This window comes from Oncorhynchus clarkii, chromosome 31 (genome assembly GCF_045791955.1).
Source record: "Oncorhynchus clarkii lewisi isolate Uvic-CL-2024 chromosome 31, UVic_Ocla_1.0, whole genome shotgun sequence".
Lineage (NCBI taxonomy): Eukaryota > Metazoa > Chordata > Actinopteri > Salmoniformes > Salmonidae > Oncorhynchus > Oncorhynchus clarkii.
In genome coordinates, this window is record NC_092177.1 from 18,616,657 (window position 1) to 18,635,131 (window position 18,475).

General features: G+C 43.0%; 2 protein-coding genes across 3 annotated transcripts; both read left to right on the forward strand.

Moving 5' to 3' along the window:
- Positions 1-9,355: 9,355 nt before the first annotated feature.
- LOC139391115 (transmembrane protein 129, E3 ubiquitin protein ligase) lies at positions 9,356-13,099 on the forward strand. Its single transcript, XM_071138649.1, has 4 exons — positions 9,356-10,268; positions 10,523-10,997; positions 11,231-11,390; positions 11,952-13,099. The coding sequence occupies exons 1-4, from the start codon at positions 10,064-10,066 to the stop codon at positions 12,198-12,200; spliced, it is 1,089 nt and encodes a 362-aa protein (XP_070994750.1). The 5' UTR covers positions 9,356-10,063; the 3' UTR covers positions 12,201-13,099.
- A 1,569-nt stretch (positions 13,100-14,668) lies between these two features.
- LOC139390612 (stem-loop histone mRNA binding protein) lies at positions 14,669-18,274 on the forward strand. 2 transcript variants are annotated; one of them, XM_071137854.1, is made up of 8 exons: positions 14,669-14,970; positions 15,769-15,897; positions 16,343-16,447; positions 16,531-16,593; positions 16,801-16,935; positions 17,025-17,174; positions 17,466-17,577; positions 17,742-18,274. In XM_071137854.1, exons 1-8 carry the CDS (start codon positions 14,912-14,914, stop codon positions 17,808-17,810), a joined length of 822 nt encoding a protein of 273 aa, XP_070993955.1. In that variant the 5' UTR covers positions 14,669-14,911; the 3' UTR covers positions 17,811-18,274. The 2 variants fall into 2 exon arrangements, with proteins under 2 accessions (XP_070993955.1, XP_070993956.1); XM_071137855.1 differs by having other exon boundaries at positions 14,817-14,970; positions 16,537-16,593.
- The last annotated feature ends 201 nt before the right edge of the window (positions 18,275-18,475 follow it).

An 18,475-nucleotide genomic window follows, 5' to 3' on the forward strand; every position in this document is an offset into this window, starting at 1 on the left:
CAACAGGATGCTCTCAATTATGCATCTGTAAAAGTTTGTCAGGGTTTAAGGTGCCAAGCCAAATTTCTTGAGCCTCCTGATATTGAAGAGGCGCTGTTGCACCTTCTTCACCACACTGTCTGTGTGGGTGGACCATTTCAGATCGTCAGTGATGTGTACGCCGAGAAACTTTAAGATTTCCACTTGCTCCACTGCGGTCCCGTCGATGTGGATAGGGGCGTGCTCCCTCTGCTGTTTCCTGAAGTCCACGATCAGCTCCTTTGTTTTGTCGACATTGAGTGAGAGGTTATTCTCCTGACACCACACTCCCAGGGCCCTCACCTCCTCCCTGTAGGCTGTCACCTCATTGTTGGTAAGCAGGTCTAATACTGTCATGGGTGAATAGGGAGTACAGAAAGGGGCTGAGCACGCACCCTTGTGGGGTCCCTGTGTTGAGGATCAGCGAAGTTGGGGTGTTGTTTCCTACCTTCACCACCTGGAGGAGGCCCTTCAAGAAGTCCAGGATCCAGTTGCAGAGGGCAGGGTTCAGACCCAGGGCCCCGAGCTTATTGATGAGTTGGATGGTACTATGGTGTTGAATGCTGAGCTATAGTCAATGAACAGCATTCTTACATAGGTTTTCCTCTTGTCCAGCTGGGATAGGGCAGTGTGTAGTGCGATGGTGATTGCATTGTCTGTGGATCTATTGGGGCGGTAAGCAAATTGAAGTGAGTCTAAGGTGTCAGGTAAGGTAAGGTGATATGATCCTTAACTAGCCTCTCAAAGCATTTCATGATGACAGAAGTGAGTGCTAGGGGGCGCTAGTCATTTAGTTCAGTTACATTTGTTTCTTGGGTACAGGAACAATGGTGGACATCTTGAAGCAAGTGGGGACAGCAGACTGGGATAGGGTGAGATTGAATGTCCGTAAACACTTCAGCCAGCTGGTCAGCACATGCTTTGAGTATGTGGCTAGGGATGCCGTCTGGGCTGGCAGCCTTGCGACGGTTAACACGCTTAAATGTCTTACTCACATCGGCCACAGAGAAGGAGAGTCCACAGTCCTTGGTAGCAGGCTGCGTTGGTGTCTCTGTGTTATCCTCAAAGTAGGTGAAGAAGGTGTTTAGCTTGTCCGGAAGTCACTCTCATGTAGGCCCTTTCTGCCTAAAATGTGAATGTCATATTTCAAGGTATTACGAAATAGATCAGTTGGTTGGTACACACACAGAAGTTCAAAAAATATTTTGAACAAATACAGCCTTTCATGTAATCCAAGATAACTATTTAATACATCAAAAATGTAGGCAGTGACCTTATATCTAGACAGGCTTTAATGTTATAAACATTTTCGGGAGTAAAAAGATACAAACAGGCTTGGGCTCTTCTTTATTTTCTATTTAACACAAAGGCCTCCAGTTGTTCCTGGGCAGAGTGCCAGCCGCTGAGCGACCTGCTGCTGCTTCCTCCTGATATTAAATTCCTCTGGCATGTACTCTGCCCTGGCTGACGCCAGGCCGCCACCAGGTCTCAAGAGTAAATATTTCCAGCTGACACTGTTGCTGTGCTGCTCTGGTGAGGTAATTCATACTTTCTTGTAAGGATCGTACAGTTAAAATATAGTTTTCATCATACTCATTTGGAGGCACATCTGTTTTGTTCATTTGTTTTCCTCTTTCCAAAAAATACTATATTAACTGTTACTTTGTCACATTACACTGAATTATCTTTTATTGGACTATTGATGAACAGGAGTGGATCTTGAACCAGCATTACAAAGTGTCATAAAGGTCAAGACCACTTGGCAGACAGAGGTTGAAATAAACTTAAAGTTGGCTATTATGTCTCACTTTTTTGACCATGAGATTACCTTCTTAAAAATACATAATTATCATTTTTAATACTGAAAGAATATATTGTGGCGTTTACAGGGTTCCCGATCTTATAACATTACTAGCTTAAAGAACAAATGAATGGAGAGAGAATCATAGTTAATGCCAACAACAGCCATTTTAATGTTACACTGCACAAGGTAATGGGGAGCTGCACAAAACAACCTAACTAGCCATACCGTAACTCACAGTCCAGAGGGAAGTATCCCCCCAGAGAGATAATCACGAGAGAGCCAAATGGGGCTCTCCCCACTAGTTATATCCACACTAATTCGGGGATATTAACCACTCAAAGTTGGCCTTAGTTGGAGTGACCTACTCTGGCCCGTGGTTTGCCCACCCTACCCCAGAAGGGTCACTACAATATTTATTCAACATAACGTTTATAAACGCAGATTGGTTCTTGGTTTGGTTCTGCTAATTTATAATGCTACTGCTGCAGAGATAGGTTGACTAGACTCAACAAAATAACCTGATAAGGATTGTGGCGGTATTTATTTGAGAGGGATAAAGATAAAGATTTTGTTCGGGCGCCAGGCAGGTATTAACCATGCCGAAAGGAAAAGAGTAGAATAGAGAGAGTACCACTACCAGACACACACACATCAGCAAAAGAGACTGCCTAGAGTGTAGCCTGAGGGCCCTGGGAGTGTGGTGTCAGGAAAATAACCTCTCACCCAATGTCGACAAATCAAAGGAGCTGATCGTGGACTTCAGGAAACAGCAGAGGGAGCACGCCCCTATCCACATCGATGGGACCGCAGTGGAGCAGGTGGAAATCTTCAAGTTTCTCGGCATACACATCACTGACGATCTGAAATGGTCCACCCACACAGACAGTGTAGTGAAGAAGGCGCAACAGCGCCTCTTCAATATCAGGAGGCTCAAGAAATGTGGCTTAGCACCTTAAACCCTGATAAACTTTTACAGATGTATAATTGAGAGCATCCTGTTGGGCTGTATCACCGCCTGGTACGCCAACTGCATGCTCTCCAGAGGGTGATGCGGTCTGCCCAACTACCTGCCCCCCAGGACACCTACAGCACCCGATGTCACAGGAAGGTAAAAAATATCATCAACCACCCGAGCCACTGCCTGTTCACCCCGCTATCATCCAGAAGGCGAGGTCAGTACAGGTGCATCAAAACTGGAACCGAGAGACTGAAAAACAGCTTCTATCTCAAGGCCATGTTAAATAGCCATCAATAGGTGGCTTCCACTCAGTTACGTAACCCTGCACCTTAGAGACTGCTGCCCTATATACATTGACTTGAAATCACTGGCCACTTTAATGGAACACTAGTCACTTTAATAATGTTTACATATTTTTGCTTTACTCATCTCATATGTATATACTGTATTCTATTCTACTGTATTTTAGTTTATGCCACTCATCCTAATATTTATATATTCCTTAATTCCATTCTTTTACTTTTAGGTTTGTGTGTATTGTGTGTATTGTTGTGAATTGTTAGATATTACTGCACTGTTGTAGCTAGAAGCACAAGCATTTCGCTACACCCGCAATAACATCTGCTAAACATGTGTATGTGACCAATAAAATTTGATTTGTTTGTGTTCTTCTGCAGTAGGTGGCAGCATTGTACTAACTTCTTCCATAGTACTTCAAGTAAAGGTTCACCCATTTTGAATGTTCCATTGTTTTTGTGCATCTCTGAGCGATGTTCTACCTATTCCCTGGGTAATTTCATGTTTTCATGTGTATCTGAGCTATAGCCGTTCAAGCAGGCAAAAATTAGGTGGGTATAACATACACTACATGACCAAAAGTTGTGGACACATGTTCATCGAACATCTCATTACCAATCAAGGGCATTAATATGGAGTTTTTATTTATTTATTTATTTCACCTTTATTTAACTAGGTGGGCCAGTTGAGAACAAATTCTCATTTACAACTGCGACCTGGCCAAGATAAAGCAAAACAGTGCGACAAAAACAACAACACGATTACCCCAAAAAATGTTGAGTCAATAACACAATAGATAATTCTATGTACAGTGTGTGCAAATGTATAAGAGTAGGGAGGTAAGGAAATAAATAGGCCATAGAGGCGAAATAATTACAATTTAGTTTTAACACTGGAGTGATAGATGTGCAGATGATGATGTGCAAGTAGAGATACTGAGGTGCAAAAGAGCAAGAGGATAAATAACAATATGGGGATGAGGTAGTTGGGTGTGCTATTTACAGATTGGCTGTGTACAGGTACAGTGATCGGTAAGCTGCTCTGACAGCTGATGCTGAAAGTTAGAGAGGGAGATATAAGACTCTAACTTCAGTGATTTTTGCAATTCATTCCAGTCATTGGCAGCAGAGAACTGGAAGGAAAGGCGGCCAAAGGAAGTGTTGGCTTTGGGGATGACCAGTGAAATATATCTGCTGGAGCGCTATGGTGACCAGTGCGCTGAGATAAGGCGGGCATTTACCTAGCAAAGACTTATAGATGAACTGGAGCCAGTGGGTTTGGCGACGAATATGTAGTGAGGGCCAGCCAACTAGAGCATACCACTGTCGTAATGGTGGATAGTATATGGGGCTTTGATGACAAAATAGATGGCACTGTGATAGACTACATCCAGTTTGCAGAGTAGAGTGTTGGAGGCTATTTTGTAAATGACATCACCAAAGTCAAGGATCGGTAGGATAGTCAGTTTTACGAGGGTATGTTTAGCAGCATGAGGGAAGGAGACTTTGTTGCAAAATAGGAAGCCGATTCTAGATTTAATTTAGGATTGGAGATGCTTAATGTGAGTCTGGAAGGAAAGTTCACAGTCTAACCAGACACCTAGGTAGTTGTAGTTCTCCACATATTCTAAGTCAGAACCGTCCAGAGTAGTGATGCTAGTCGGGTGGGCGGGTGCGGGCAACAATAGGTTGAAGAGCATGCATTTAGTTTTACTAGCATTTAAAACCAGTTGGAGGCCACGGAAGGAGTGTTGTATGGCATTGAAGCTTGTTTAGAGGTTTGTTAACACAGTGTCCAAAGAAGGGCCAGATGAAGGGCAAGATGTATACACCTCTGCGTAGAGGTGGATCAGAGAATCACCAGCAGCAAGAGCGACATCATTGATATATACAGAGAAAAGAGTCGGCCCAAGAATTGAACCTTGTGGCACCCCATAGAGACTGCCAGAGGTACGGACAACAGGCCCTCTGATTTGACACACTGAACTCTATCTGAGAAGTAGTTGGTGAACCAGACGAGGCAGTCATTTGAGAAAACAAGGCTATTAAGTCTGCCGATAAGAATGTGGTGATTGACAGAGTCGAATGCCTTGGCCAGGTCGATGAAAGCGGCTGCACAGTACTGTCTTTTATTGATGGCGGTTATGGTATCGTTTAGGACCTTGAGCGTGGCTGAGGTGCACCCATGACCAGCTCGGAAACCAGACTGCATAGTGGAGAAGGTACGGTGGGATTTGAAATGGTCGGTAATCTGTTTGTTAAATTGGCTTTCGAAGACCTTAGAAAAGGTAGGGCAGGATGGTTATAGGTCTATAACAGTTGTATAGAGTGTCTCCCCCTTCATAGACACAAAGGCCTTAAAAATGTCCACAATCTTCTCGGCCACATGTCATTAGTACACCCCACCTCAATATATAGTTCAAATAACAATACACATCTTATAAGCAACCTCACTTTTAACTAAAATGTCCACCCAAATACTTCTGGCAGGGCAATAATAGTCCAGCTCTAATGAACTTCAATGGGAATTGCATTTCAAAAATAGAATGTCTGGTTGCAGGGTAAAGCACTGGAACAATAGCGGGGAGAGAAAGAGAACAAGAGAGATCTTAGCTGTGGTCTTCCTGCACGGCTGCAACTTAATACCTTCAGCATTAACCACATGACCAAGGAATTTGAGTTCCGGCAGACAGAAACGACACTTCTTCAAGTTCAAGGTCAAACCTGCAGCCTTTAGTCTGTCGAAGACGGACTGTATGTCTTGCAGATGATCCGCGACAGAGGAGGAGTAGATTATGATGTCATCCAGATACACAAGACAATTTCTACCCCTCAGATCTCCCAGGACAGTCTCCATCAACCTTTGGAAGGTTGCTGGAGCATTCTTCAAACCAAAAGGCATGACTTTGAAGGAGTACAAACCAGCAGGGGTGACAAAGGCAGTCTTGTCCTGACTAGCGGGATCCATTGACACCTGCCAATAGCCACTGTTCAGATCCAGATTACTAAAGATGGATGCTCCTGCCAGAGATTCCAGTATGTCATTTATTTTTGGTAGAGGGTAAGCATCGCTTTCTGTTATGGCTATCAGCTTCCTGTAGTTCACACAGAATCAATATCCACCATCTTTCTTAGGAATCAGGACAACCGGAAAAAGAAGGTTCCACAATTCTATTCTCCAACATGCTTTTGAGCTGTTCATTGAGAATTGCCAGTTTGGTAGGGGACAGCCTGTAGGGACGCTGCTTAACGGGGACCTCATGCCGGGTATAGATTTTGTGTTTGAATATGGTTGTACAGCCGAGTGTACGAGTACAGACCTCACTGTTCATGTCCAACATCTAGGAGAGCTAACACCTTTCATCATCCGACAGACATGCCTGTTCCACCGCTTGTTTGATGTAGAAATCAGCTTTAGGTTTGCTTTTGCTCTCGGATAGAAGGGGGGGTACGGCGGTAATCAGGGTGATAGTTGGGTTCTCGGACTTCACTGGTGGAACATGTTTTTGTCTTTGTCTCTTTATATTTTCTCTGTCTCTGACTTGACCTTGTCCGGACTCTGCATAATGTAGCAGGCTCCAGCCTGAAATCAGTGCATTACCAGGTTGAAATGGGAATAGTCAGAGTGCAGCCGATTGGAGGGTTTGGACATAGAGATGGTCAGTCCATTGAAGAACAGGAAATCTAGGCCAAGGACTACAGCAAATGCAAGGCTTGAATCTGCAAGAATAGCCACAGGAAGGTTAATAGTCTCACCATGCAGTTTTATTATTATACCAATCCAGCCCATGGGGGTGGTAGGTTCTCCATTGGCCAAGTACAATGGTCCCTCCTCCCATGTTCGTAGCTCCTCATGAGCTCCTCAAGAGGCCCTGCTGCCACAGGGTCTCTTGCATCAGGGTGTAAGATGCCCCTGTGTCGATTATGACCTCTCCAGTTCCTAACAGTCAGAGGAACCAATAGTTGTTGCAGAATAGGAATAAGAACGCTAGTTGTGCTGTCTAAAGGCTTCATGGTGGGCATTAAAGCTGACCCAATTGTATGCAAGCCACCACGCCTGTCTAGACTTTCAGTCTTCTGTCCTTTCTGAGCTTTTCCTGAATCCTGACGCTGGACATAGAGGGGGCAAGAATCTGGAGGATGTTGGACTTTACACCTCCAACATATAACTGGACTTTTGTCCTGGATCTTGGGTACAAATATCTGAGATGGTTTAGCCCCAGGAGAGTTATGGGTATACTGGGATGAGGGAACAGGGTTTTTAGTTTGGAGGTGGTGCTTCCAGTCCTTCTCAAACTGAGTCCCAAGACGCACCAGATCATCCACGTTCTGCACACGTTCTCAAGGTTGACTAGCAAGGCGGGGAACCATGTTCTTGAGAAGGAGTTTGACCATCTCCTGCTCAGTAATGTCAGCCTTCCATCTCCTACATAGAACTCGATAGGAGAAGGTATTGGCTCTGCTTCACCCTGGACTCTGTTACGAACACGTTCTGCCAGTTCATCCCCATAGTCCTCTGAGAGGAAGGCTAAGAGGAATATTTTTTGAAACTCCTCCCAGATTGACACATGTTTACGGGCTATCTCCCACCAGTCTCTTGCTGTACCATAGAGAACACTGCGGAGGGTGGCAAGAGCCTCCAAGTCAGTAAGGGGCCGGATAGAAAGAAAATAATTACACTTAGATAAGAAAAACAGTGGATCAACATCATCTTCTGGGCTGCCAAAAGTGGGGAAAATAAGTTTGATAGGGAGGGAAAGCTCTAGAGGAGGCATGACAGTGGCAGCGGGAGTTCTGTTGTTTAACAGTATCTTCAGAGGGGCTTTTGTAGTGCTACCTGTTCCTATTCCCTTACTGGCCAAGCCAGTGGCAGAGGTAAAACCTAAGGGAGGTGCAGAAGATTTGTCCAGAAGGGAAAGTACTGCATTACCTCCTGGTGCAGCTCTTCCATTTGAAGGTCTGTGGCCTTCTGTGCTTTCCCCATCTCATTAACGGTGTCCTTTTGACTCTGTTCAATCAAAAATCGTAGTTCCCCTGTCCTTTTTGACTCTGTTCTGCCTCTCACCCGGTTTGATAAGTTTGATGTGTCCTGTGTGCCTCTTCGGAACAGGGCATCCCTCAAGGGGGTAATATCTTGCAGTCATTAAAAATATTCCTGGAATGAATGATGCTCGTCGGATGAATCATGTGGTGGATGAAGAAAAAGTGTAGACTATCTGTTCTTGTGTTTTTTAATATGGAGTCTCTCCTTACTCAAGTGCATTTGGGATATATAAACTACCAAGCCAGAACATCTGTTCCAAGACCATCATTGTAAAGCTTTTGGATATGTTTCAAGTGTTTGCAGAATGGAGAAACCGAGATGTTCAAGTTTTGCAAAAGATCATATCATGTGTTTTAAGAGTGATGAAAATGTGACATGTTGCAATTGTGGTGGTAACCATGAAGTCATGTCTTTGGAATGCCCAACAAGGGTGAAAGAGAATGAGGTGTCCAAAGTCAGGGCTGTTCAGAGCATTTCATATGCAGCTCCTGTTAAAAGGGTTGAGGATTCAAATGGTTCTCCTGAAGAGTCCATGGTGGTGGATAGGTCTTCACTGAAGGCTGCAGGGGTTGCCCTTCAACAGCAGGACCCAGATATGTTCAAGGTTAAGCAGGTGGACTTTGTGGTATTTATAGCTATGGTGATTAATGGCACTCCCAAGGTGGAGAGAAAGTCCAGGAAAATAGATATTGTGGATGCGGCGGAACGGTTCCTGGCTCTGAAAGAGTTCTCGGCGGAGGGGTTGCATGGAGTATTGTCAAAAGCCGTACCACCCTCTCAGGTCATAGAGCCCGAGAAGAAAGATATGGAGATTTGAAGGAAGGAAGAAGTAGGGTTTTTTGTGTTGTCAATGTGTTTTTTTGTTTTATTTGGGGTTGATTAAGTTAGGTTTCCCTATCACATATGGGTTTTATTTTACCTTTTTTTTTTTTAACCCAGTACAGCTTTTTGGTTTGTAGTGTGCCATAAAATGCACAGAAGAAGTTTGTTGCGAAACCCAGGCTGCCGTCCAAACTCATGGTTGTCAGCGCTAAACCCTCAGCCCTTGAATAACGTTTTACATCGTCACGTCTGAGTGTACCTTAAATGTCCCTTGCCCAAGCAATTTAAAAAAAAATGTAACCTTTATTTAACTAGGTAAGTCAGTTAAGGACAAATTCTTATTTACAATGACAGCCTACCCCGGGCCAATTGTGCGCTGCCCTATAGGAAGTCCAGGAAAATAGATATCTCCCAATCACAGCCGGATGTGATGCAGCCTTGATTCAAACCAGGGACTGCAGCGACGCCTCTTGCACTGAGATGCAGTGCCTTAGACCACTGCACCACTGGGGAGCCCTTAGAACAAGGGAGAGTGATGATCAGAGAGACAAAGTCCTTGGTGGAAATCTTAGAAGTTGAGCTTAAAAACAACCAACTTAAAGCTATGAATGTACCTAGCAAGCTAACGTAGCTAGCTTGCACTCGTGTCAGACAACTAGCTACAGTTACCCATAGCTGGCTAGATCGTTTTTTAGTTTGGTCGTTTATGCCAATACATTTTAGTATTCCTAAAAGCTAGCTACCTTGATTAAATGTGACACTTCGCGGCCACCGGAGTAGGACGCTTAACTACAGTTTGCATTGAATTGTGGGTCATATCAACCATAAGTGAGCTAAATCGAGGGCAGAGGGGGCAAAGTTAGTGAATTGGACCTTCATTTAAGATGGAAATCAAACTGCAACCGGTTTCAACGGGGATTCCCCTAAATGAAAGGGAAGAAATAACTTGTTTGGACTGCAGCACCCGACTTTTATTTTGAAAATTCAGGGGATAGCGAAAGTCGTGGCACAGGATGTTGTCATTTTTTGGTCTGGTTTCTTCCTATTCAGTTCTAGCTAGCTAATGTGTTAATAAAATTAGCTAGACTGTTAGCTTAACTAGATACAAATACATTGGTAACATGGATCGGCCAGAAGTAACGTTTTCTTTAGCCTACATAGTATTAGCGTTTTGCTTTGTATTCACACCAAATGAATTTCGATCAGCTGGTTTCACCGTGCAAAATCTGTTTTCAGGATGGCTTGGAAGTGAAGATATTGGTTTCATTCAATATCATGTGAGGAGAACGAGCGTCACTTTACTAGTTCATTCAACTTTGCCACTTGGTAAGTCACTTAGCTAGCAGCTAACTAGCTGCCAGGGGCCTAGTGAAAAATAGCTATTGACATGCAATACCCACATTGATCACTGTCCTGTCAAGTGATCATTCATACTAACTGATTGTATTGTTGTTGTTTTTTACTATAGTATAGCTAGTCTCTTTTATCTGTGATAATTCTGCCTAGCTAGTAGCTAGCGACATCATTCAAACGTCAAGTTTATAGACATTTGAGCAAACTTTCTGTTCCGTATCCAACAGGGTACTACATGGGAATGTGCATAGCTGCTCCAGAAAAGTATCTGGCCTATGTTCACTTAATAAGTGATGGCTGGAGGGCTTTCTTCACATTGTCACTGGCTCTTCAGCTCTTTAGCTGGGTGCTCGTCATCTACTGGTCTCGGCACAAATGGGGAAATCATCCAATATCGCAGAACCTTAAAGCCCATGCATTGCCCCAGTCCGGCTGGGGGGCAGTTGCCTCCTCTGTCAACACAGAATTTCGCCGCATTGACAAGTTTGCAACGGGTGCCCCTGGTGCAAGGGTTCTCATCACCGACACCTGGATCATGAAGGTCACTACCTATTATGTACATATTGCACTGCAGCAAGACACTCACTTGACAGTCACAGACTCAAGGCAACACCAGCTCTCCCCTGACTCAGCCACTCCTGTTCAGATCCTGACACTCCGGGTCGCTAGCATCAACCCCAGCGTCAAGCCCTTTGACATAAGGTACAGTAGCTAACACGAGCTATAGGCTAAGCTATAGGCTAAGCTTGCTGTTGTCTTGTCAGCTCATTTGAGAAGTAAACCGTAAATGCCAACCCCTTTCAAAACCTTAAATAGAACTACCATATTTATTTCCCATTGTAACACCTGTTTAATGCAAATATAGTTTTTCTGATGCATAATGCTGTTGTACTATGTATGTGAAATACTCAGTTCTGAATTATGCACCTGCATAGGCTCAATTCAACAGAATATGCAGAACTGCGAGAGAAGCTGCATGCACCAATCAGGAACGCTGCCAACGTGGTCATTCACCAGACTATGAGTGACCTCTTCTTGGAAACATTCAAATCCCAGGTGGAAATGAACCAAGTCTACCAGCTGACAAGCGGACAGGTGCCCCCATGTTATATTGTCTATGGGTGAACCATTTAATGTATTCAACATTAAAGGTAGACTCAGCGATATGATGCAGAAAGTAAACGACACAACGTGAAGTGAACCTGTGCACATACCGTGTGTGGTAGCCTAGTGGTTAGAGCGCTGGGCCAGTTGCCGAAATGTTGCTAGATCGTATCCCCGAGCTGACAAGGTAAACATCTGTTCTGCTCTTGAGCAAGGCAGTTAACCCACTTTTCCTTGGGCGTCAAAGACATGGATGTCGATTAAGGCAGCCCCCCACACCTCTCTGATTCAGAGGGGTTGGGTTAAATGTGGAAGACACATTTCAGTTGAAGGCATTGTTGTACAACTGACTTGGTATCCCCCTTTGACTGTGTGAGCGCAAAGCGCTCACCTCAATCTCCAGTGTTGCTCGTGACAACATAATTTTGCTGAGTCTACCTTTAAATGAATTCTCCCAACATGCTTGATAAATGGTCATGAAAAAATGTGTTCTGCTCAGTGTAGTAGAAACTAGAAATATCATGCCCAATATTTCTCTGCCTCTGTTCTTAGGAGCTGGAGTCCTGCATTGGTTGCATGCAGGTGCCCGCCAACACCAAACTGTTACGGCTATGCCAGGAGGAGGGTGAAGGAGAGTGCCAGCAGTGCTACTGTAGACCCATGTGGTGTCTCACCTGTATGGGCAAATGGTTTGCCAGCCGCCAGGACCAGCAGAAACCTGAGACCTGGTTGGGCAACAGAGTGCCTTGCCCCACTTGTAGGGCCAAGTTCTGCATCCTGGATGTCTGCATTGTCCCCTGATCACTCAATACTGTTTTCCTCTCAGTCAATTCTAAAGATATGCATCTGCTGGTGGTTTGGTGCGATGTGCATCAGATAGCCCTTGTGATTACTTTTCTAATTGTGCCTTGTCTCTATTGCATCATTAGTGCCATTACTCTGCTATGGGAAACCTTGGCATATTCTAGTTTTGTTCTAACTTTGCTCTTCATGATTTTTGATTTGATAAAATATTTTTCCCTGCACAATATGGCTACAACATGAACTTTGAGCTTTAAAGCTGGGTAGATTGCTAAGTAGAAGTTAAATTTAGTCTCAGCAAAATGATGTTTCCATGAGCAGCACCGATGATATTGCGATGAGCGAGATGCAAGACTCGCACAGTATCTGTGCATGTGCACGTGTTCGTGTCACACTGTTAGAGTGGTAGGTACGAACCAAAACAGCTGAGAAGTTTAGCCTCGTGAGTCAATGCTCGTAGTTGTTGTGGAAATCAACCCACTATGCTGTTTACTTTGTGCACCTACGTCATATCGCTGAGTCACTTGCGCCTAAACGTTTGTCTGCCCCTTGAATTACCTTGTGGTTTTCTACATCTTCCAGTTGATCGTTCTGATGAGACTCAAATGGGGCAAAATGTAGTAGGCTCTGGACAGTGCGGCACAACATATCTTTATTCTGTTTTACTCTCTTTTTCAAGGGTGCTGTAATGGAAACATTTTGTTCATCTTTGTGTTATCAGTCTTTCATCGGTCTGTTATGCAATTAGGGAACTTTGTCAAGTAGGGCTATGAAAATATAATTAATGAAGTAGTCAGTTGATGACATGGGGAAAACTGATGTGGTACATGGTTTTTAAAATTGCCATATACTTAATTTCACAATTATGTTTCCTTTATTAAAATATAGCTACCCTCTAATTTGTTTTGTTTGTTGCTGAATGTCCACTGCTTGATACCACATTTCGATGAGGATTTGTCAACAGAAAATTAACTAACCTGACCTGGGAACAAAAAGGTTAAGAATTGTTGTGTGAGAATTGCCACAAAACATGTTTGTAACAATACCGAGAATGGATGAGGAAATTACTTAACTTCATTGATCAGTAGGCCTAGTGATCCACCATGACGGTCTTGGGCGCCTCTTTGTGGCAATCAACAGTAATGGCGCATTCACTGGGAACTTGGGGACAAATCATGACGTCAGGGATATTCAAGTCAGAACGACGGAGTACTAGAAAGATGCCGGAGTTTCCGATTTGGATGAACATTCTAAATTTTCTCAGTTGGTGCTCGTTTTTTTTTAGTTTCTAGTTGTCTTGAACGCACTGAAGTTGTAAGTCACAGATTTCCGAGATCCCAGTTGTTTTGAACGCGGCAACATTCGTTTTTTTTTTATCAACGAAATGTATAAGCAGAACATGTGTTAGCGCCGTGTTTAAAACAATTTTGAACTCGGAAATGTCCGACTTCAGTGCGTTCAAGACAACTGGGAGCTCGATAAAAAAAACGAGCTCAAACTGGGAAAATTATTTTTTTAACCATAGAGAATGATAGAGCCCTCTAGCGGACTAAATGCTGTTATCAGCATGGGCAGCGCCATTGGGGCTTCCACAATTTTAATGTGGTCAACAGGGCGAGACGTCCAACTTCATTGGCTGATCTTTCCTGGTGACCCTGCTGGAGTCATGTCCAATCGGGTCATCAGGAGGGATCAGCCAATCGTACAGAACCTTGTTTCTACTCATTGACGCTGCCCATGCTGTCCCAGATGCAAAGATGATTCCGCATTCACGTGGTAGTCGGATCTAGAAAACTGAAATGTATGCATACGTATCTAATTACCAATTAAGTGGGAGTTTCATGTCGAAAATTCTGGCATTTCTGTAGACCTCTAACTTTCTGACCAGAAGGTCACTGACATGATTTGACCCCGTTTTTTCAGAGGTCCCAGTTGTCTTGAATGCATCAATAGACAGTTGGGCCAATGCGGTTTCTGCATTATGATGTATTAACGACGCTTCAACATTCTAGCCATGTTATGCCGCGACATTTCCGACTTGCTGATTTGTTGAACGCAGCACGTATATAACTACTACCAGTTAAAACATTTGGAAATTTCGGATTTTCCTAGTATAGCGCATTGACGTGGCGTTAGCTGCACATTAACAGTACATGGGGAATATACACAATAAAAAAATGCTATAAAACGGATTGTCTAGAATGAGCATTATGACGCATTTACATGACACTACAACATTCTATGGCAGCCATGTTAGCTCACCATCACACGAGGAATATTTAAACAATGCTATGTAACAGAATGTATAGGGCGCCTCTTTGTATGTTGTATAATATTCTAAAAGTTTGCCTAGCTCCCTAAATATATGCCTATATTTATAACTAAACCACCACTGTTCCATCTGTGGTTTTGTAAACAAGCGCGTCAAATCCCTCCCCTTCTATCACGTGACAACAACGGGCATGTTCGTTTGTACATGGCACGGTGCCCCGGAACAGCAGAGCTTGCGAAATTAGACAATTCCATTGGTCCTTAACCGATATCTCCACACTCCCTGGGCACCGGGCCATGCGAAATTAATTCTTCAATTGTTGACTGACGTCAGGGAAGCGCCATTCCTTAGCTTTGGCGCGTTCACATCAAAATCAAAAGATCTCTGCTTTAAGGGAAGTAGCTACAAGCCCTTCGTTCCTCTGTAAGTTTAGAAAAAAATGTCTTTTCGCCACAAATCCAGACGCACCAATGCTGAATATAACGGAGATGAAAATAGGTGAGTTGTCATGAGTTTGTAAGTAATTTAGCAACAAAAATGTATTTAAAAATCTATTTTCGCTTTCTCTCGCGCCAGTCTTCTCCCGCGAAATACGGAATTGTTGCTGGTCTGGTTAGCTAGCTGGCTAATTGTTTCTAGGTACGCTTTTCCAGCTAATGTATGTTTCCTATCGTGTTATAAGTATGTGAGCATTTATTGCATTGCTGGCTTATGCATTCTTGACTAGTTTTGCTACGTACAGTAACGTAGCGTTTGCTAGACACCTAACCTTTATTTTGATCAGGTGTTAGCTAGCTAAGTTTACTGCTGGATAGCTAATCAGCTAACAATAGCTCGCTAACTTGCCTTAACTAGTTACAGTAGCTAAATAGAAAGTGCAAATAATTTGTTTATCTAACTAACGTTAGCTAGCCAACCAACTTTATAACAACTAATTTCCCTTAAAATGTAGCTAGCTAATGTAACTGGTTTTAATGCAACAGCTAACTAGCTACTAACGTTAGCTAGCTTGCTAGCTAGCTATAGTAACGTTGGTTGACTAGCAAAACATTTCGCGCTCATGCATCCTATGGCGCCGAAGCAGCTATTGTACTGTGCTTGAAATATCTCATCAATAGTCAACTAGTGTACCTACTAGTGTCTCCACTGAGTCTGTAGTGATTGACAATAATCAACTAAATCAAAGGGAACAAGGCATTTTTAGTACTGTTTTAATGTTAAGTTCTTCGGGAAAATGATGTTCTTGACAATGGCATGATCTTTCAGTCTTGTTGATCCATATATCATTGTTTCTAGGAATAGGGGCCCTTCAAGGTGGTCCAACTGCCGGAAACGGGGAGCTGATGGCAGTATGAGATCAAATGGGGACTTGGACTCAACCGGTACCAGTGATCTGAAGATGAATGCTAACCACAGACCTGTTAGGTAAGATAAGATTCACACTGCCCAGTTATCAAACCAATATTTTAGGTAGATTTTCTGTTGAGCCCTTTTTTGCTTCCCAAATGGCACCCAATTCCCTACATAGTGCACTACTTTGACCAGAGCCCTATGGTTTCTTTATAGTGCACTTTATAGGGACAAGCAATTTGGGATGTAGACCTTGACAACCATAAATTAAGTAGACTGCCCTGTAACACATAAATGAGGGAAGCGTTTGAGAACAATAGCTAGGTTGACAGATGGTTGCTAGATGCAAATGTGCCCCATGTATGTCACCCTGAATAATGCTGTTAAAAACAAACAATTTAAAATGTATGGTGTTGTTTAATGTCTTTTTCACACCATCAGCCATCTCCAACTTAAGGTGTTTTGAGACATCTTCTGGAGAGGAATCTCGTAATAACTGTACATTTCATTCCTCTTTCAGTTTTACCACTCCTGAAAGTGAAGGTCCAGTTCCTAGATGCGCGGATTGGGGGAGTGAAGTGGAGACTGACGAAAGGCGCTCAAGTGTCCGTCGGGATATGCAACGGTCAGCAGTCACTGCGGAGTTTCCCCTTTTAGTTAAATGTGCTTGTAAAAGCTTTCAATTGCTTATGGTATTGTTTCTTTTAGTTACAGGCGGAGGATACTAACATCAGATTTTGGTCCAAGGGAACGAAAGAACTCTTCTGGGAGGTATGTTTGAAAATGTATGTCTCATACTGTGTTTCGCATGAGCCTGGTCCCAGATTTTTGTGCTCTTGCCAACTCCATTGCTCGCTCATTGTCAAGCCAAACAAACAATGTGTGTGACAAGGAGTTGGCATGATAGCACAAACAGACTGGCACTCAGGGTACATCCATTCATTGCATTTCATTCATTAATCTGTTTCCTGTCTTCAGCTCAGAGTCCAGAGACTCTCCTGTCCCCGGTGAGGTCATGGAGGAGGACGAGGAAGTCCTGATGAGGAGGCAGAAACAGATCACCTACGGGAAGAACACACTCGCCTACGACAGATACATCAAGGAAGTACCCAAGTGAGTAAAATAGTGTTGGTTTTCATTCAGCTACCACCCTAATAGATCAAAGTTAATATTAACCCATTTGTTTTCCATTGTTTTGCAAGGCACTTGAGGCAGCCGGGAGTTCATCCTAAGACTCCCAACAAGTTTAAGAAGTACAGCCGGCGCTCATGGGACCAGCAGATTAAGCTGTGGAAGGTGAAGATTCACGCGTGGGATCCCCCAGCCCTGGAAGGCAGTGAGCTGCAGGCCATGTAAGCCCCTCAAATTATCCTGGCATTTAAAACGATCAAGAAAAAAAATGTATATATATATTATGTTTTTATGCCATTGAACTTTATACTCCCTTTGATATAGTCCTTCAATTGTAAGCACAAGTTGTTCTCCTGAAATTGGATTTGGGAAATATGTTAAAGCCATCCTGTAGAAAAAATGTATCTACCTAGTTTCAGGGAAAATCCTTCATGAGAGGACACCTTTGTGCCAGATGGCTTACTCAAACCAAGTTTGTAATACAGTTGTTCTTTGTTTCATGTATCATTTAGAGAGGAGGTTGACTTGGATGATGTCATGGATATTGAGCTGGACTTCCCTGAGCTGGATTCAGACTCGAGCGCACAGCCTCTTAAAGTCAGCAATGCCTCTTCGTCTCAACCGGTATGTTCTTTAACCAGTCTTGGCATGTTTGAAGACAACTATTGGTCCATGTTCAAAAGCAATTTTGGGAAGCACTGTTGGACTCTTATCAAACACAATTGGAGTGACTTTGTGCTGCATTTTTTCAGTATAAAACTAAACTAGATTTTTTTTTTGTGTTCTAGGACTCCTGCCAAGGGACTCCCAGCAAGATGATGAAAATAGATGCATCAGTTGATCTTGACATGGCCTAACTGTTGTGCATTGAAAGACAATCCATGGCGATCACCCTAGCAGGAAAAAAATTATTGAATGCTTAATTAAAATTCCAGGATAAATTCATGATTAAATTCAAGTCAGTGACCTGAATTGTATATAGTTACAATTTTCTTATGTTGTGCTGTGGATGCTTGCATTTTATAATTGTTAATGACTTTATGTTAAGAAAATAAATTTATTGTGAGTAGTTGGGAGTGTAAATTTGACTGCGTTTAGACAGGCAGGCCAAATCAGATCTTTTTCTTCTCTCTCAGATCAGCTCTGAAAAAGATCTGATGTGGTAAATAAAAATGACCAATTAGAAAAAAATATCAGAATTTGGCAGCCTGTGTAAATTGTTTTGAAATACAATGTTGTACTATATTTTGAAGGGTTATGTTGGCATTGAGATTTTTATAGGCAGTTTTTAAAAAATAAATGAAGTTATGCGTCAAGGTTATTTTAGTCTATGATCAGTTTTCTGTATATGCATTCTCATTGTTCTGCCTGGCTGTAGCTGCGAAATGTATATGTTCTCAGTTAGTTTTTCATAGTACATTAATGCTTATTACTTAGTGATTATCGGAAGCATGAATGAGCAATTGATCTATGTGGACGAGCGCCATAGCTCCGCCCCGTATTAACCATAACAAGGGACGCT